Source organism: Chlamydotis macqueenii, chromosome Z, assembly GCF_036417535.1.
Source record: "Chlamydotis macqueenii isolate bChlMac1 chromosome Z, bChlMac1.mat, whole genome shotgun sequence".
Taxonomy (NCBI): Eukaryota; Metazoa; Chordata; class Aves; order Otidiformes; family Otididae; genus Chlamydotis; species Chlamydotis macqueenii.
The window spans coordinates 19,516,046-19,537,501 of record NC_141593.1 but is presented as its reverse complement, the minus strand read 5'-3'; the positions used below and the strand labels follow the sequence as shown (position 1 = coordinate 19,537,501).

The 21,456-nt window shown below is 39.9% G+C and overlaps 1 protein-coding gene across 2 annotated transcripts in view; it reads left to right on the top strand.

The window, feature by feature from the left end:
* PDE4D (phosphodiesterase 4D) overlaps positions 1 to 21,456 on the top strand; it is a 366,332-nt gene that overhangs the window by 252,513 nt on the left and 92,363 nt on the right. For both annotated transcript variants that reach the window (XM_086770099.1, XM_086770101.1), the window contains exons 3-5: positions 3,343 to 3,379; positions 8,348 to 8,421; positions 9,660 to 9,709. In XM_086770099.1, coding sequence (XP_086626225.1) covers positions 3,343 to 3,379; positions 8,348 to 8,421; positions 9,660 to 9,709 — 161 coding nt within the window. The remainder of the gene's footprint in view (positions 1 to 3,342; positions 3,380 to 8,347; positions 8,422 to 9,659; positions 9,710 to 21,456) is intronic.

The window sequence follows — 21,456 nt, the reverse complement described above, 5'->3', positions numbered from 1 at the left end:
TACTCACCATGCTATGCAATTGCCTTTCTATTCAAGTGGGTCTGGTGTGTTCTAAACTGCTTTACGAAAGCTATGGATATCTGTACTTTCAGTATCACGCTTTCACTAAAATAATGATATTTTCTGGAATTGTTGCTCTTGACAGAAGTGGCATTTGAAAAGTGAAAATTAAGTCCTGGGCTGACTTCAGTGCATTAAATTACTATTTTAAAATGCCTCCTCTAAAAAATAACAAGCTACAGTGTTTTGTCAGTGCTCTCCAATGAAATCAGTCTGGCAAGAGCTGAAGTAGAATCGAGTTTGAAAATTAGAGGAGTGGAGTCATCCTCTTTTATAGAAAAGAAAAAAATCTCCAAGGCAGGAAGCCCAGAAGCATGTACTTGTTGCCTCTTAGAAGTCCTCAGCATTCAAGGGGTGACAAACAGAAGCACTAAATGGGAAGAAGAGCGAGAAAGTACCACCTCCACTAAGGAAGCCCATAGGAGACAGTGAGAAGGACCATTCTGTTTTCATAGTTTGGCCAATCTGCACTTTGATAGTTAATTAAATAGTAAATAGTAACCTTTGAAGTAACCAAAAATAGTAACCTTTGAAGGTTACATAGAGCAGAATTTGACAATGCTATCCCTTTAATGTCTTCAAGTAAGCTTAGTATTTATACTTCATGTGTTAAAATGTAAGCATCATCTTCACTCAAATAATTTTCAGACAAAAGCCTTTTGTAGCTCTGGCAAAGAAGGGGAGAGGAAGGAGAGGTTTATTTTAGTAGCAAACTAATATTATGCTCTTCTCATAACATTAGAGAATACGTCATGTAGCAGCTTCCCCTACCTCTTACTGTATCACAAGACATAGAACTTTTCTCTTGCAGTTCACATATGGAAATGTAATCAGCCAGCACGGTCAGGGCCCATGACCAATTTTGCTCATCTGTGGTAGCAGATGCCTGGGAATTTGAAGCACTGATGAATATTTTGTGCATTTGTGTCACATGTTGGGCATTTAGAGTGTTTGCCACTGACAGGTGCTTGTGACCCTAGAAAGAATTAGCTCTACTCTGACTTATTTACAGGTAGAAACAACTTAATATTTTTGTTCTTTGTCCAGTGCTGCTGCTACTTGTAAAACTTTTCGTCTCCAGGATTCCACCCCTTCATCATTTCCAAATGTGAGAATTAGACTAGATCAGTAAAAAATGGGTTTGCGTATTGATTTTAGATACAATTTCTGTGTAGAATTTGATCACTCAGAAGAAAGACTAATTTCTAAGAATTTGCTCAACACTTTGTTTGCTTTTTGCCTAAGCAATCTGAGTAACCGATAAAGTGGGTAGGCGTAAGGAAGACTGGCAAATAACTTACTGGAGGCTTTAGGCTCTTCCACCTTTGCACAGGTCATTCGGATGACTAAGGCAGGATTCTTTGCTCTACACAGCTGTGCCTCTTTCTAAGTGTCAAAATAGAAGACAAAATGGAGAGGCTATATGCAAATAGTAAAAATAATCTTTATGAAAGGGAAGAAATGAGAAGATTTTACTGAGGAGCAGGTAAGCCAGCTGTTGCACAGCAGATAATGTCATTTCACAGAATTTGAAGACAAAGAGCACAGTTTTTCTGGAAGTGAGGTAACATACGTATTCACACTGTGGCTGATTGAGTGGAGAACAGGAAAGAAAAGGAAAAGATGGATGTGGCTTTTCTTCTGCTGAAGCCTTTGTGTAGCTGTGTAACTAATTAAGCAATCCTGATCAGAAATGATAGTCTAGGGCATTCCCTGAGGTTTTCATGATCCAATGAAAATGTGAAGAGGTACTAAACCCAGCTGGTCATTGACTCCCCTGTTAATGCCCTCGGCTGATTCACGATGTCTATAATAAACAATTGGATTTGGCTTCACTGGGCCTCATGAGTTCCTCCCACGGTGCCATGTTTCTTCTAGTTCAGTGTGAAGATCAGGCTTACACCCTTTTCAGCCAGGCTGGGACTGGGGTTTCACCTGAAGCAACACCTTATTCCAGCCACTCCTGCAAAGACCTTGTTAGAAATGCAGACTTCTTCCACAGGGTCTGTAAAAATCCATTTCTCTGTTTTAACTAACAGGAATGAAAGCGGTGGTAATAAAAACAGCTGCACAGATATTAAGCATTATGCTAATTCTGAATATTGGGGAGTTTTGTTTTGTCCTTACAGGCTCTCTGTTTGTACTTACTGCTTTTTTATTAGGTTATTGCAGTACCTGCAAAAACATTGCTGTTGTATGAAAAATTGTATAAATGGTAAGAATGATGTTGTAGCAACTCCAACGCAAATCATATTTCTCTGTTCATCAGAAAGCCTTTTTCTGGTTAGATTTTCATGGACTTGAAATCTATTGTTAAATACTCATATTTTATGCTTAAATAACATTAAAATAGCACCAGAGCAATGGTAATTTCTTCTGTAAGCTGCAACTTGTAACTCATCACAATAAATTCACTGCAAAATCAGGCAAATTCAAAATGGAGTCATATTGGATTTTTGTCTTTGGAAAATTTCTTTTTGTCTTGATTGCTGCCATATACTGGATACATCAGCTGAAAACTCCCAAGTTTTACCCGTCCCTGTGGTCTGCTGGAGAGGTCTGACTCTATATCCTCAGCTCTACAGATACTACTCTTAAGATCAACAGCCCTTCAGCCTACTTGTACTTACAAAATGGTATTTTTTGTAAACTGTTTTCAAGTGGCAGCTTTCAGTGCTGAAGCAAAGGAACCCCTCTTTCCCTTCCTCCCTTCTCCCCGACAGTGCGTCATCCCGGCACCGTGCCCATACGTCACCCCATGGTGTGGGTGAGGCTGCCGCAGCAACAGCACACACTCAGTCATGCTCCCTATAGCTACAGAGGTGTGAGTCAGTTTGAAAGTTTTACTGGGTTTTCATTCGTCTGCCATGCACTGCCCAGGCATCTGCAGTTACTCACCTGTCCAGTGCTCACAGACTTGCTGGTAACCCCCAGTGGGGTCACTTTCGGTATTTTCATCTCCATCCTTTGGGATAAAACCTCTGCAGTTCGGTCCTGGGCAACTGGTCTCTTGCCCAGCTGGCAGCGCAGAAACCAGCTGGTTCATCAGCCATCCCATAGACAGGGGGCAATAACTTAATTATTGCCCATGCCAGCCAGCTGGGCAGTAACTAAGTTGATATTTACTTTTCAAAGGATGTGTAAAGCAGCAGTAGTGAGTAACTGCTGAAGAATAAAACTGGAGTTACTTACAGGGCATTGTAAAACCTGATTTTCTTACTGTTAAAGCAATGAGATAAGTTTGCAGTCGTACCTAACTTACAACTCTGCTCATTTTTTCAGACACGGAGATGATTTGATTGTGACACCGTTCGCTCAGGTAGGCACAGTTTTGCCATATTTCTCACGTGATCTTGCAATTTAAAGGCCAAGTGGCCAAACAATTTGTTCTCCACTGTTAATATTATGTAAGGTATGTTTGCTTGGAACAGGAAAAAACTGTTTAAACTGAAAGTTATAAACCTCCCACTCTGTAATCTGTACTTCTCTTTCTTAGTGCTTTTCGATTATCTGAAAAGTTGAAGTGCAACAACACAATAAACACCTTCCACTGATCTCTTTTCAAATACTGTGGTAGACAGTCATAATGAAGACAAATTTGTGCTTTCTGTTATTATCCTGCTTTTTATAATTACAATTTCTCCTTTTGAACATCTTCTATGCATTCAATACAAGGTAATTTTTAGATGCAAGATAAGCTTTACCCATAATATTTATGTACCCTTACAAAACCATCTCTATTTGTTTTATTTTTCCATTCAGATTCTGTTTTATGAAATACCAGCTCAAAATTCTATATAATTTAGATTGGAACTCCACAATTTTTAGCAGGAGAGCTGTCTTGTCATGTAACAAATGTTAACGTTGATATTTCTTGAACTCATGATGATAGGTTTTACCCTGTAATAGATAGGAATGAAAGTTATTTCAGTGTAACTACAGAGAGGAAAAATAAATCTGGAACTTGTATGTGATTGAAGAAGAATGGAAAGGTTGAGTCATACAAGCAGTCTCAAATGAGCAGAAGGTGTCCAATTTCAGTCTGAAGATGCAGGTTGCTTTGCTCTAATGATCAGCTGTTAAAACAATTAATATTAATTTAATAGATTATTATATATTTAATTATGTTCTAAGCACGTACAGTGTTTATAAGACACTGGCTGATCAAGTCCTTAATATGAAGAATAACTTCATCTTTTGCTAGCAGAGAAAAGAGTAAGCCAGGGCCTTTTCTAAGAATACTTTAAAGATCTCTCAAATGGTAAACATACTTCACCAATAATGGAAGAGAAGAAATTACAGGAAAAAAAAAAAAAAAAGAGGGGAAAAGACATAAAAGCACCTCTAGTTTTACTTCCTTAGGAAACATAAAAAGTCTGACTCTTGAGCATAGAAAAGTGTATGGTGGCCAAGAAATCTGACAATACTTGCTATATTTGAGTTCATGTTCATTGTCATCTGAGTTTTAGTACCAATTATGCCCCATAGATAAGACAGGTTGTAGTATGCCTAGAAAAACAGCAAATATTTTACTCCATTTATGGATATATTTTTCCTGGGAAAAAACACCTTATTTGTTTTGAGGGTGGTTTCATATTCTCATTGGACGTGCTTCAGCAATTAGAGCAGGAGAGCTGAATGTTATTGCTACTTGCACCAAGGTGCCATATTTGAGAGCTGTTAGTATTTCAATGCAAAATTGTGTTAGTGATTTAGATCTTCCTGTTCTCATTTGCATTGAACAGGAGGCAGAGCACTCACAGGGTCAGTTGTCATACGTCACATTCCCTGACACAGAGGGAATCGAGATGCAGTTGAGAGAGCGTGCCTAATAAAGGGGAAGCGACATCTTAGAAAAAAATGTAGCCCATATCTAAAAATTATTTGAATATGCAAAATCCCATCTCCCAGTGGGGCCTGCTCACATGTGTCTGCAGCTAAGTACAGGGCCCACCCCTCTGAGTTACATTAGCAGTATTAGGACCTCACTGAGGACTTCAGAAACTGGATCCCATGTGGCAGTGCAATGTCTAGACATCATACAGACCACCTTTTTAATGTCTTCCTAGAGCAACATTTAGTCATGTCTATGCATTTTGGTGTTGCAAACAGCCAAAGCACTGTTTTAATCCATGCGGGGCTTCCAGGTGGCAGTAGATCAGGGCACGTGGAACACATCATGTTGCAGTTATTTCAGGCCATCTCTATTTTCTTAATTGATAGAGGGCTTGTACCACCTAATCATGAGGCACTTGATGGCAATAGTACAAATTTTAGCATTCCAGTTACTATTCAGCACATCACCATGGAAGTGTGGCTGCATTTGTTGACTGGAGGCATGGTGGCATGCTGTGTCCCCCATGCAGAATCTGGCCACAGGACAAGATAACGTACTATTTTTACCAGAATGGAATTTTGTAAGCTAAAATTAAAAAAATCTATCATAAAGATATTATTAGTTGCACTTCTCTGTATTGTAATATACAAGTGCTGTAATTTAATTATTTGTAGCATTTTGCTTTTCAAAATATAAAATCATAGAATCATAGAATCATAGATTAAAATTTAAGGACCAATTCTGTAGGTTTTTTTATAATCAAAAAAGTTTGATTTCTTTTAACTCACTCGCAACTCTTTGTATATGACTTGATTTTGAAAATAATATTATTTACTTAGGGATTAAACCTGAAGAGCTTTGCAGGTGACTGGTTGCTTTTTGCTCCAAAGTTAACTCTACAAACATCAAGCACAAGTGGAACCTCTGTGCACAGAGAAACTGTCACTTGAAGCAAATTATAATGAAAAATAGAAATATTATCTTATGTACTTATACTATATTAGACTTATAAATATGAATACCGTTACACAGTAAGTCAAGTTGTTTAGCTGCACTGTAGCCAGTGGCCAAAGATTTTGTTGTCACTTTTACATTCATTACTATGTATGTGGAGATGCTTTGCACTTGCAGAAACTGTCAAAAAATGTGCATGTATGCTAAAGCAGCTGGGATGCTGGGCAGCTGCTAGACATTTGAGCCCTGGACCAACAAAACAGTTACCGTACCTGCCAGGAGAACAAATAGAAGGACATACAAACCAAACAGTCAAGTCTCTGCTTTCTGAGAAAGCAGAGATTCATATGATCTCAGGCAGTGGAAAAATCTGGTCAATGTGCATAGTGGTGGGCATGGTGGAGAGACTCCCTCACAGCTCATCAGGGACCTGAGGATGGGTCCGGCAAGGCTCATTAGCCTGCACTCTTAACTGGCCCTGAGCAATCTTGCAGCTCCGCACACTTCTTTCACCAGCACCCCAGGTGCTGATTGTCCTCTTACTTCAGATCCAACACATACCCCAGCTAGGTTCATGTTTTCATGTGGCGTCATGCCTAGCCTACTAACCTTTCTGAAATGCAGCCCTGCGCTGCAGGTACTGAGTCACTCATTGCAGTCTGGCAAAGGCAGAGCTGATAAGCGTAGCTGTACCTGAGGTCACTCACTGAGGAGTCTAGTTTGCTACCTTTGTACAGGCTCCAGTCCTCAGTGCACCTGAATATACAACCAATTTCAGTCCAAGAGGGCTTACTGAGTAGGAACTTGCAGCCGGGAAAGCTGACTACATTTTTTCATGGCCTGAGACATCTCTGGGAGCCACACAGACATGTTTCTCTGTGCACATGTGCATGTTTCTCTGTTTCTCTCAGCACATAAAAGCCATCTCAGCATCCTGCCACACATAAACTGAACCCAGGCAGACTGGCTGAAGAGAACTGAAAATGGACAGCAGTCACTAAAATGTGTGTCTTACCTTAACAAGCCCAAGTTTTTTTCCATTTATGCTTTCCTTCTCCTTCTACCTTCAACTCATCCTTTTCTTTTACAACTTCAGCAGTTTTTCTTTGTATTTTATATATTCAGTGTTGAACTTTTTAACTCCAGGATCTTTCTTCTCCTCCTGCTCAGTTCACGCTTGATTTCCATCTGTGTATATCCAGCATTTCAGTACAGTATTTTTTAGTGTCACTGGACCCTGGGCATGCAAATTTGACATATGATTATATTTATTCTGCGCTGAATGTAAAATATGGAGTTTACCTCCTGACCTTTGGAAAATAAAACATAATGAAATTGATACTGTCTGATTATGGAACAAATGTATTTTTACTTCTATTACCTTTACTCATTTGGGAATTACCTACAATAGCTTGAACAATACCAGTCATTATTATCTCCTGAATATTTTCTGTCTCTTACAAGCTTTCACTAAATCCTTCCTTTTTCTTCAGCCTCCTACCCCCTTCCTACCTCATGTATAAACTTTAGAAGCTATAAAAAGAGAGTTATATCCCCCTCCACTCAGACCTCTGGAACCCAAATTCCCATTCCTGCCTTTGTTATTCCTGCAGTGGGTTCACCAGGGAACCAGCCCAGTCTGGGTGGAGAAAAGACACCCCAGTGATTGGTGTTGCTGCCTCCTCCCGTGCCCAGTCTGCTTCCAAACAACTCGTAGTTCTTCTCTGAGCACTGAACTACCTCTCCCTAGTCAGAGGGGTACATCTTATTATTCTTATGCAGTACAAAACTTGTTGCATTTATCCAGCTGCCTTCGGAAGAGAGTGCCTGTGCCACTTACCGCACACTCCTCTGCTGTCTCCACCAGCTGCTGACTTGCATGAAATTGAGTCCAGAAGGAAGTAGTTCATTTATGTCATCCTTCACAATGTGCAAAGCTCATAAGAGCCTGCAGACATTTCCCACCTGCTCAGGTGATGCCTTCCTCTTACTCTGACCTTCTGCATTAAATCCCCAAATTAACTGCACCCCTTAAAGGAGCCACTTTTATTTTTCCTGGCAGACGAGACAATCTCACTGCTTTTGTCCTCTGAGATTTGTGGGGGCTGAACTGCAAATGGAAAATTCTGTAATCATTTCTTAGGCATGAAGTATTAGGCTTGAATGGGCTATTATCTTCCAAACATGAATGCTTTTGTGGTCATTTTAAAGAACTAAGTAGTATTCCGTGAAAAACTTTCCTTCTCTTCAAGTAAGTCTGCCTTTGAACAAATAATGAGTTGTTTATGAGGAGAAAAGAAAGAAATAAACTATTGCCCTTGTATTACAGACATGTTATTGTTAAATAATGGTCAAAGGCTTCAGACAAACCAACCCTGGAAACATTTTACGGTTGTTTTGCAATGTCCTGGCCTTTCTCTTTCAGCACTGTGGAGCAGAGATAAATCAGTCTCATCTGTGCAGAAATTCAGACTAAAACCATTTTGTCTGTTCCAGGTGCTGGCCAGCTTGCGTACTGTACGGAATAACTTTGCTGCATTAACCAATTTACAAGATCGGGCACCCAGCAAGTGAGTGTCAGTTTCTGGTCACTGAACTTTTTGCAGTGGTATTTTCTTAAATGTAAACTACAAATAACAATTACATTTTAGAGATTTCAGTCTGTGCCACCAAACCTGCATAAAACATGTGGGTCAGTAATGAGTTTATTAACTCCTTGAAGATGCTATACTTGATAGCTGAGACAACAGCGCTCTGCCTACTAATTGCTCTTGCATTGCTGTCCTTGCATAAACTTGGAGTGGTTTTGTGCAATTTATATGATTTTCAATAAATTAGTCATATGTCAAAGATCATTCAAAGATGATCATTCAGGCAGAGTCTGAGTCTTGCAAATGAACCAAAGTGAGCAGACAGCTACACTCATTGTGAGCTGCTTGCATGATCTGAACCTAGAACTCTGCCTAACTCATCCAAGATAATGACATCCCACTTATCCACAATAATTCATGATTGTAAATGAGACATTATAAATATGATCTTTCTCCAATCGTGTTACAGTGTCACGCTTAACATTAACATCAGTTACACTGGCAAGTTTTGTAATGGAGTAATTTCCTTCAGCCAAAATGTGTGTCTCTAGAACTTAGAAGCAATTAGCATTCCAAATACAGCTGCCTACCATGGCATATGCAGCACCAGTAAAAGAATTCCAGCCCCCTTGGCTGGAATATGCAGACTCTATGTGGCCCCTGCTTGCAGTCATCCTCACGTCCCTATGCAGCTGTGTCAGTCCAGAGAGTGTCAGTTCTAGCTTTCTTCAGTGGGCAAAGCAATCCACTGAATTGTTTACCCTAAAGACTATTGTGAAAGGTATAAGCAAAATAATTTGTGAAAGGTATATGCAAAAAGTGAAATAATAATAATAATTTTTAAAAAATGTTTCAGGTCAGAGAACATGCAAAGGACAAGCTCTGTTAGAGTAATGATAACTACATATATAAATCAGACTTCAAGCTAGGTGTAAGCTCTAAATATGATTAGGCAAGTCTTTAATGAACTTGTAAATTCCTAAAATATTCCTCTCTTGGAGTTCCCAATATGTAGATAGGTTTCACGGTAAGTTGTCCATTTCTTTCTACTCTAGAAAGAAATATCTGTTCTAAATGAACTTTTTCTTTGGCAATGCCAGGGTATTCCAGTCCCAAATAATTTCCCAAGGAAACATATTTTCTATTATATTGCTAAAGGATTCAATCATCTGTGAGTTTATCAGGCTTATACCTTTTTCTTCTTTTCTTTTAAACAGACGGTCACCAATGTGTAACCAGCCATCTATTAACAAAGCAACTATAACAGGTAAGAAGAATTAATGTGAGTAATCCTCTGTGAAACCATCATGGGTTTCTAAATGTAATATTGATTTATAAAAATGTCTCACTGAAAACTGCATTTTGTAATAATGAACTTGTATTGTTTCATATCCTTATATCTATTTTATTAAAGAGAATTGTTGAGTCATGTGGTGACTCAAATTGATGAGTTGTACCATGTTAGCTTTGTGATTTCTTTCTTATTATCCCAGTTTTAATTTAAATTCTTTTCCAGACTTTTTCTTCTGCGTATATATAAGTGGGTGACCATGTCATGATTACCTTCATTAGTAACTTTTTTCAATGAATTGTAGTAGAAAGAACTGACATGAGGAATGCATCAATCTTTCATGTGGGAAATGGAGTTCTGTAGCTATACTGAGGCAAAGTCTTCACATTACAAGCCGTTCGGCAATGAGAAGAAATTTTCAAAACTGATTTTCCTGATTTAGGATGGCAAATTGTATTTCTATAACATTTGTAGGTGCGTAAGAGAAAAATAACTCCTTTGTAAAACACAGTGTTATTTTTAAAGAAACATTACCTTGAAAAAGGACTGGCGTTGTAAATTACGTGAACGTTTTTAAAAATTTTAGCCTGTGGCACTTCTGGTTATTATTATGGCAACTTGGTCTTGGACATCTTTATGGGAACACAGTTTATTTGAGCTCAATTTTTTTCCACCATGTTAATTCATGTGTTCTTGCACGGTGTAATTTTCCTGATAGTTACATTCTCTATGGTGTGTTGGCAGAGTGAAAGAGCACTTGCTTTGCCCCTTGATGAAAGTATACAGACACTTACTAAACAGGCAGCTTATCATTTAAACCAAAAACTTAATGTTTCCAGAATTTTCAAAATAGCTCTTGTCATTTTAATTGTATAACAGATTTGTAACTCAAGGAAAAAATGGTACATAATCTCTTTGGAGGAGAAGCATGGCTTTGTCATATTCAATAGTTTCTGCCTTTAGGCTCTGGAATGTGTTAACGTTGTTTGTTGTTTTCATCTAACTTCACACAATATTCATATTTACCTCTAACAGGCCCAATCTTCGCAGTTCTGTACAATTTCATTTTCCTAGGAACTCATTGTGTAATCTGAGCATTTGTGTGTAGCGCTCTCCAGGGAACAGAGGGCTAAATCTTTAAATCTATTCTATAAGCAGAGAAGTATCTGTACTTAAGAATGGTCTGCAATCATACTTAAATTCATAGTAATTAAATAAATGGGAAGGGGAGACAGATAAATACGTAGATCAATTATAATCATAAGCCTTTGTTAATGTGTTCCTTTAAGAGGTAATTTTAGACAATAGTTTCAAATTACTCTCCAGGAGACATTGCAGTTATTGATAGATGTTAGACCTATTTTTAATTGTGGGATTTCTGTCATACAATGCAGTAATCCAGAAGTCTGCTACCTCAAGTGGAGATACAGATACTGGAAAACAGGACATTCTTTGGGTCCAAGGGACTAACTTGAGAAAGCCTGTAACAGTAAAATCCCTGACAGTAAAAGAAAACATGATATCCAAAAGAGAAGATATTTATGCATGTGAACACGAAGCAAGCCTACCTTGCGTGCTCTCCCACAGTTGTTTGCCTGAGGTCAGCTGCTTTTCTCCAGTGGGAGAAGCTGCTCAGACAGCAGGACCCACAACACGCTCTGCTGGAAGATGCTGTTGCTCTTTTTAAATTCCCTCCAATGTAAAGGTTTCCATTCAGTTAATCCTCAGAGTGCACTCTACATGTCAGAAGCAATAAATCATCTGAAGTTTTAATGTTTTGAAGGAAGGTGATGCACTCAGTGCTGCAGTTAATCTAGAAGATGCTTCTGTGCCAGGAAATTTAAATGAAGCATGAGAAGGCAAAGAATAGTAAGGATAATTTCATCTAATTTAATTTGATTTCTCAGAGATGCTGCTGGAATTGCTGTGGCCAAATTACGCATTGAACTGAGTGAGTTGGAGCCTGTGTGCATTGGATGTAAATGGCCAAAATACTTTAATGATACAAGAAAGATATTAAGCCACTATAAAGCATGAAAATGGCTACAATTCGTTTTGAGCGTTGAATGGAGACTGAGGCTGGATACTATTTTGCCTGAACGGGTTTGCCCGTCCTTAGTCATAGACTGTTTTTAATATTTCCATAGCAATAAATTTCATGGCATAAGTGCAGAAGTATGCATAGATGCTTTCTTGAAGTGTTTAAAATCCTAGTAAAACATGTTGCACTACAGCACTATGCCAAGAAGGACGATACAGTACAAACACTTTTCCTGCTCTTCACAGAATGATTGAAAACCCTTTCAGATGCTACTAAGCTTTTTCCGTTCTTCTGGGGAATGTTTGAAATGCGGCCTTTGTAGATCCGTCCTGCTGAGAGATCTGCCTGGTTATGCTGTTCTCAGAGTTCGTGTCATGGAGTATCCAGAACAATACACCAGACAGGTAGAGGCCCAACACATTATCCGGATGGCTCAGCTAGCAATCTCAGCAAGAACTGATCAGCAGTGTAACACACTAGGTGACTGGAAGGCACAGTGTCACTAAACTATGTCAATGCTAAACCAGAAACAGACACTTAGGATTACGTTAGCAAGTTTATTTTGCTGAGCTTCCTGGGAGAAGTGTCTTTGGGAAGACTCAAACTGAGGAAAGGGATGATCACAGAAAGCAAAAGTGTAGCAAAAGGGAATTTCTGCAGAAGATACAGGGAAAACAACAAGGGAAAGATAAAAAGAGATTTGATAAAGCCAAGTGACTAAAATAGCAAGAGGAAAATTATACCATTTACTATGTTAAGAATTCACCCTGAGGCATAAATGTGGGTGAAAATGCGTGTTCTGGTTTTAGCAAAAAAGTAAGAAACTGTGGAATTGAGAAGTAAAGCTGCACAGGAATCAAATGTTCAGATTCTCAGAAGCGACAGCAATCATGGTGGCCTTAACATTTTCCAGTGATTTTTCAATGTAAATATATACAAGCTGATGATCAAAATTCTGTTCTATTCAATATATCCACATGAATCCCTTTTGGAAATTGCGCCGAAAGAAGCTAGTAAATATCAATGACATACTTGATCTTTGGTATCAGCCAAGTATGCTATAGCATGCTGAGTGGTCCTTTTGCAGACAAATTAGGGGGTAGGAGGTGGGAGCTTCTTAGGTGGCTTTTTAGGCCTTGTAGTCAGTCTGAATAAAAAGACATGCAAACTGACTTATGTTAGATGTCTTCTTTAAAGGGAAATGAATTGCTCTGTAAAAGTGCCATCTCTCTCCCATGGCTGAGGATAGCCTGGGATAACTTTCTGCTGTACAGCGCTTCCATGCATGGTGTTCCGTGCTTCCACCAGAAGAGGGGTTCCTCTCACTATGAGTCAGATTTTCCAGGCAGTGATATGGATGGTATTTCATTTCAAATTGATAGTAATTCTCTTAACAGAACCAGTGAATTATAAATAAGGTTTCATTAGAAAAAAAAAAATGAAACTAGTTGTGACTTAAGGATTGAGCTTGCAAGTTTTAATTTTTAACTAATAAAAAAGTGAGCAAGCATTAGGTATCTCTTGATTACTATGGTTCTAATATCTGTGTTTCTAAATCAGAATAATTTGATTTAGGAAGGAACCATATAAGGTCTTTCTTGATATGTGTCAAATTTAAAACAATAGGAGATCTCACAGTTTCTTTGTCCACCAATGACAGTTTGCAAACTCAGTCTGGCAACTGCTTTTGTGTGCAAAGATTCTGTGTGCAGAAGGAGGTAAGTTTGTCCAAAAGAATGAGTTTCTGAGCCTTCAAATACTATCACAACAACTTATTAACTGGCAAGTCTTAGTTAACCTGAAATCACAGGCACACTGTCTGATTCATATATTTATATACACACACACATAGATAGATGTAATACCTAATTCAGAGTAATGGCTTTAGAGTGGATTTAAATGTTGGTTACCCAAGTGGCCCTTTATATTACAAATGCAATGGCAAAGGACCTGTAAGTGAAGACTTGTATACGTAAAAAAAAAAAATAATAATTTAAGCATAAAATAAATCATAATTGCAAAATTGCACTTTCTAGAAGTTATTTACACTTTACAATTTTGCATCAAAAACTAACCCAAACCTGTTTCATCAGGTAGAGGAAAATATATGGAATTTTTCAACAACAAGCTACATTTCACTTATTAAAATGTAGGAAGCATGTGGCTTAGTGTCAGGAAAACTCCTTCAGATTTTGTCATATGTACAAAAACCATGGCAATAGAGAAATAAACTATTTGCAAAGATTATGAGGTTATAAATCTAACAATTAATACGCTACTCCATGCTTTCACTGCTTCTTATTGGACTTGAGTTAAACTCTTTGCGTGCATGACTCTGCATCTTAAATCCAGCAGAAATCAATCTCCTGTTAATTAAATGGAATTTCTTGCATGTTTTTCATGGGCTTTGTTCAACACGCTTCATGACTGGTTGTGATTAGCTTCAGGTTTCCCAATTAAGTTTATGATTCTGATTACTGAGGTAACTGCCACTAGCTTGGGAGTGAGTATGTGAGATCGAGGAGATCTTAATGTCTATGAAGACAGAGGCTCTATAAATAAGGACTATTTCAGTTTCTTAACAAAAGAAAATGCATAATACAATATCAGTGTTACATTTTCAAATACTAAAGACCTCAGATTTCATACCCATATTTAGGCAGATATACAAAACACGGCCTATTCAATACATAATTGCAGTATACGTATCACTCCTCTAGATTTAGTCAGCAGTATTACATTTACAAAGAGAACTTCCCACTCTTACTTAATTTGCCCACTGAATGTATTTTTCTCTTATTACAGAGAAGTATTCCTACTGTAAGTTGCACTGACAAACCTTTGTCAGAGGCAAGGTAAAATGTTCTGAAATCCTCATTCAACTTTATTGAGTAACGGGTACTTTCCTGAAGCACTGAAGAAACCTGGCACGCTGGTTTTAAAGGGGGATTTTTTAAATAAAATGGCCTTTGTTCTTTGTGTAGTATGTTGAATGATACGGAAGTGTTCTGGGTTTGTACTTTTACTTATACCCATATAACTATGGATATTTTAAACTAATGTAACTCACCTCAGACAATTATTTTAATTTCAGGGTAAATACCACAGACACTTAGATTTTCAAGTGTGAATATGATTTGTGGCATTTTCACATTTTCAGTCTGTGGTAAATGCCATCTATTATTTGAGAAATTAGCAGACGTGTATCTGCAGACTCCCGGCATGTTAGCAGTACACATTCACCAGTGGCTGAATTCAGTCATTGCAAGGGCTTTATATGCACAAAAGTTACTGGCATACACATGCTCGTCCACCTTAGTTTATTTCCTTGGGGAGTATGTTCAATACTCGCATTTAGGACCAGAATTCTTAGTAAGAGTCAGTTAAATGTGTCACTTCAACTTCTGTGAATGGTTTTGAAATTCCCCTTTTATATAAACTTTATGTGAGGACAGCCATATTCATTACAACTGGGTTTTTTTTCAGATAGACAAAAAAAATGGCACATTGTGTTGTTTGGTGTGGATTTTATGCTATGTGAAAAGTAGTACAACGAGAGAGAGCAAATGACAAGCTGAAAAAAAAACTATATGGAAGCTTATATACCTATACTAAGCTCTTCACATTAATAGTCCTGAAAGTGTGGTTTTTTGGAAGATATCCATAGCACATACACATGTAAGTGCTATTTGTCACTATCAATCAGATAAATAGGTATTTATCATTTTGTTATTTATATCCAACTCAGCTCCTGCCTTTAAAAACAAAAGGTCTCTTACAAACTCACATCCCAGGCCTAATACTCTATTTTATATTAAATTGAAGTACTTGACACACACAAAAAAAAAAATTGTAGAATTCAGAGTTAACTTATTTATCCTGGTTTCTCGTATGGCTGTTCATATAATTATCATCTATGCAGCTCTGTTGCTCTTTCATGTCTATAACATCCTTTCAGAACTTACCCATCCTCTATAAAGAAGTAATGTTATTTCTAAAAAAAAAAAATAAAATATTCCTGGAGTTATGTAGACCTTTGTATGGCACAGACTAGTGTGAAAGGACAGCTCTTCAGTTGTGGCTTTCTCTTGCTGCTGGTACGTCTGACAGTCTTTAAGCATCCACAGTGGCATCAAGTTTTGAAACTCTGTAGGCAATTTGAAGCTACAGAGAAAAATGCTAAAGAGAAGGAAAACATATTTTTGTCAGAAAAAAAAAACCTACCGTAATTTAAACCCATTAACACTATTTGGATTAATCAATCTAATCTGGTATTAATCCATAAAACAAGAATGCAATTAGAAGGAGATCAGTAGTCCTTCATATGGGATGGAGTTTCAAAAGGCTTTGTGCATTTTTCATTAAGCTACTGTTATATACTATTCAGTTTTATTTGTGGTCTGCATCCTTGTCCAGTTTTCAAGTTAACATAAGGTACTCATCTCAGAGCTTCACATACTGAAGGGAGAGCAGAAACAGATGGTTGAGATGAAAGGAAGATTAAAAGCTAAATGACTGGTCTATGTGGTGTACAGTGCCTTCTTGAAAAGGTTGATTTTGATGGGTGGCAATATTACAATGGAGGGTAAAATCTAAGAAACATCTGAACGTAGAAAGTACTTCATTAAGATGAACAGTTTAACATAGGTACCTAACCTTCTCCTGTCTTTTTAGACCAGAGCCCAATTAGCATTTATGGGATAAAGTCTACTATGAATGCATGTGTCAAGCTTCAGTTTGAGAAAAGAAATTATACTTTTAAATACTTGGGGTGATGCATTATGGACTAGCATTTTTTTCTTGTTGTGCAATTCAGTTTGTGTGGCAGTTTGGTGGAAGGGTGCACAGGGAGGGGAGCCATCAGAAAATGGGCTGTTTTCTTCTGGGAGCCAGATGGAGGTAGCCTTCTCTTGAAACAAAATGGCTTCCACCTGCCACAACTGCAAAGCGTGACTGAAATCCAGGTGGAAGTGATAAAACTTTCCTACATGGACACCTATATCCGGAACGACCCCCCAAGAACTGAAAGAGCTGGCCAGACGCGAAGTTGCATGGAACTGCAGAATGTGGAAATCCCCATAGGGTTCAAAGGCAGAGGTGGGTGTCATGGGTGCAAGTGTACTCAACTGGAAGAACTCATCAAGCAAGTGGCCATGTTACAAGAGGAGCTTAACAGGCAGCACAGCATCAGGCATCTGAGTGAGAGATTGATGTATGCCAGTGTGCACCGTCACAAGCTCAGCAACAGCCCTGCCTTCAGACTTTCACCCTGAGGTGAAAGACTCAACCAGCTTACAAGACAAAGGAGACTGGACTCTTGTCTCTGCTTGGGGCAAAAGGAGGAATCTTCCCCTTCCCTGAAGTGCCCCTGTGTCACGGGTACGATGCCCTGGGGCTGGAGAATGAAGAAAGAGTGAGTAACAGGCCAGACCCAGGAAAGGCCAACTGTGCAAAATTGGTCTAGCCACCCACCCACATTAGAATCAGTGCTACCAGAAAAATACATAGGATATTAGTAGTTGGAGACTCCTTGCTGAGAGGCACCGAAGCACCCATTTGTCACCCAGACAGTATCTCTAGAGAAGTTTGCTGCCTGTCAGGAGCTCACATCTGCAATGTCATGGAGAGGCTGCCAAGGCTACTAAAGCCTGTGAACTATCACCCATTCCTACTGTTCCAAGTAGAATTGAATGACGTACAACATCCTTCTCTCTAAACTGGAGAGACAGGAGTTTGACAGACGGACCATTCAGTGGATAAGGAATTGGCTGGATAGCTGCACTCAAAAGAGTGGTAGTCAACGGCTCAGTGTCCAGGTGGAGACCAGTGATGATTGGTGTTCCTCAGGGGTTGGTATTGGGACCAGCCCTGTTTAACATCTTTGTTGGCAATCCTCAGCAAGTTCGCCGAGGACACCAAGCTGTGTGCTGCAGTCGAAACACTGGAGGGAAGGGATGCCATCCAGAGGGACCTTGATGGGCTTGAGAGGTGGGCCCGTGCAAACCTCATGAATTTCAACCAGGCCAAGTGAAAGGTCCTGCACATGAGTCAAGGCAATCTCAAACATGGATACAGGCTGGGCAATTGGTAGATTGAGAGCAGCCCTGTGGTGAAGGTCTTGGGGGTACCAGGGGATGAAAAACTGAGTATGAGCTGTCAATGTGTGCTTGCAGCCCAGAAAGCAAATCATATCCTGGGCTGCATCAAAAGAAGCATGGCCAGCAGGTTGAGGGAGGGGATTCTCCCCCTCTACTCTGCTCTCATGAGACCTCACCTGGAGTACTGCATCCACCTCTGGAGACCCCAACATAAGAAAGACACGGACCTGCTTGAGCAGGTCCAGAGAAAGGCCACAAAGATGATCAGAGGGCTAGGGCACTTCCTGTATGAGGACAGGCTGACATACTTGGGGTTTCTTAACGCAGAGAAGAGAAGGCTCTGGAGAGACCTCATAGCAGCCTTCTAGTACTTCAAGGGGGCCTACAGGAAAGATGAGAGACTTTTTATCAGGGAGTGTAGTGATGGGACAAAGGGTAATGGTTTTAAAGGGCAAGAGGGTAGATTTAGATAAAATATTAAGACAAAATTCTTTACTGTGAAGGTGGTAAGGCAGTGGAACAGGTTGTCCAGAGAAGTTGTGGATGTACCCTCCTGGAAGTCTTCAAGGCTAGGCTGGATGGAGTTTTGAGCAACCTGGTCTAGTGGAAGGCGTCCCTGCTCATGGCAGGGGAGTTGGAAGCAGATGCTCTTTAAGGTCCCTTCCAACCCAAACCATTCTATGATGCTATGAATTCAGATAGCAGATAAAAAGAAACAGATTTATATTGTGCAATCCAGAGTAAATAAAGATTTAGCTTCCTGTGGAATCCCTCCAGCTGGTCCATGTAGTTCAGTAACCAGTCAGCAATGCAGATGTTCTTTGGTTTAGCTAGTTTCAGCTATTCTGTTTGCAAAACGAGTCCACAATTTTCCAATGAATTTTCTGAATAAAGGATTGACAATCATCAGCTTCAGTGGAGTTGAACCAAACCCCCATCACTACTGTACAAAAGTACTTTAAAGAGGCCTTTTTGGTTTTTTTTAATGATCAATAACATTTTGCATAAATAAAACAGATTTGGGAAACAGCAGTATTTATATCAGCTACTCTTTTCAGTTAATCATTAAAGGCCTTATCTAGGTTGTGATAGCTAAAAGGAGAGTTATCTCATTTACAGTCTCCTTATCCACAATAAAAAAAAAAATCATATTGACAGGGCACAAATTGCATTCAGATGGAAATTCATTCCTATGTCTCCTGCCCATAGTAAAGAACACATGCAGCAATCAGGTAGGCAATCGGAAACAAGAGTCTTCTCGCCACCCAGTCTTTCAGAGTAACTTTGGCACCTTCGGGGGTGAACTAGCAGCTTCTTTCCCTGCACATAGAGAGTTTGTGGCCATTTGAAATTAATAAATGGAGGCCATGTTTGCTTATATTCTGTGAAAAACTAGCTCTCTGTTTGTCGTAGTTCAGCCCCGATCGGGACCAGCCTACACAGTCCTCTCTCACTCCCCCCACCCTCCGAGAGAATAGGAGGAGATGATATAAGAAAAACGGCTCAAGGTTTGAGATAAGGACAGGGAGAAATCCTTAAAGTTACCGTTACGGGCAAAACAGACTCAACTTGGGGAAAAACACTCATTTATTTCTAAAATTAGCAGGAGAATGAGACAGGGAACAAGATGACCTCCCCCCACCCCTCCCTCTTCCCGAGCTTAACATTATCTCTACTGCCTTCCCCTCCCGAGCAGCACGGGGCGGGGAGGGAAGGGAATGGGGGTCGCAGTGAGTTCATCACGTGTTGTTTTATGCTGCTGTATTATTGTCAGGGGAAGAACTCCTTGCATTCCTCCCCTGCTCCATTGTGGGGTCCCTCCCACGGGCCACAGCCCTTCGTGAAACTGCTCTTGCGTGGGTCATCTCTTCCACGGGGTGCAGTCCCTCAGGAACAGCTGTCCCAGCGGGCCCTCCACGGGCCACAGCCTCCTTCAGGCCTCCACCTGCTCCGGCGTGGGGTCCTCCACGGGCTGCACGTGGATCTCTGCCCCTCCGTGGACCTCCATGGGCTGCAGGGGGACAACCCGCTCCACCATGGTCTTCACCACAGGCTGCAGGGGAATCTTGGCCAGGACCCACGTTACTACTCCTGCTCCTTCTGAACTGACCTTGGTGTCTGCAGCCGTTCCTCACAACAGGCTGGCAGATGTCTCTCAGGATCCTTTTTACATCTTATTCACTTCTCATCTCCTCTCCACTTCTTGCAGCCAGGCTGGGCCAAGTCGGGCCCAGTTGGCCGCCCAGCGGGCGGCCAGAGGGTGAGGCCTGCAAGGCCCACAAGGCTCGCGCGTCCCCCTCCTTGCCCCCCACTCAGCTACTTCACATCTTCTCCTCCTCTTTTTCTGTTTTCCCCTTCTTAAATATGTTATCGCAGAGGCGTTATCATGGGACGTTCTGCTAACAATTGGCTCAGCCTTGACCAGCAGCAGGTCCGCCCTAGGCCCGGCCGAGTCCACTGAACAAAAGGGGAGCGACTTCTAGCAGTTTCCTACAGAAGCTACCACCTTAGGCCCCCCCTCACTAACAAAACCTGAACACTGTGTCACGCTTTATGCAGCACAGTCGTGCTATAATGAAAAAATACCTGCTTAAAATGGGTCATTTGAAAAGAAAACTTAAATCATATGTCCCTTTTAAAGGGAATAGTATTTCTGCCGCTAATTCAGCCTCCTTCCTTGGTTTAGGGAAGAGGTTGTTATTGACAGGATACATCTGTGAAGACTTACTGAATGCTTCCTCTGTCTTGATTTGTAGATGTTTAATTAATGTTGCAAAACTTTTCTAACTGAATGAGAGATTTATCTAGTGCTCCATTAACGTGAGTGTGATTAACTTTCTTGAGGCAGAACAGTGGGAAGAGGATTGGCGTGGTTTTGGACAATGTAAGCTGTTCATGTATCATCTCACTTTCAAGGTAGCGAATAAAAACAAGGTACAAAATAGAATAGTCTCTACATTTGATTACTGCACAGTACCTGTCGTGGTTTTGTTAGTGAGGGGGAGTGAGAGAGAGACTGCGTAGTCTGGTCCGATCGGGGCTGAACTACGACAGTACCATAGAAAAATATGGAAAATTCAGACTTTCTATACAGTGAAAGTATGAGAAAACCCAAGAGTCTTCAGGATCACCTAGCAGGCTTAAACAATGTGTCACCCTGGCTGTACTAATTGCAAAATTGTCATGTAAAATTACATCATTTAAAAACACTAATTAACATATATTATGAAAATATGCAGTTTCCTCAGTATTACGCACACCTTTTGTTTCACACTTCAACACTGATACCTGATAGTCAAAATGTGTAAGATGCGTAAAACAGCAAGTTACTTAAACAGAGAAGTACAATCATAGTTTAAAACATTCCTGTCAAGAATGTCCATATAATTGAAACTAACCATCTGAATCAAAAATTGGAAAATAACTGTAGGTTTTTTGCAGCGTGTAGACCACAACATTTCACCCTTATGTGTGATTTTTAATTTCTTAACAGTCTGTTTCGGTGGAAACTTTTGTTTGGGTAATCAAAGTGCAAAGAGATGAGAAGGCAGCATGGGGCTGTCCTCTGCTTGTAAGCTTCATCC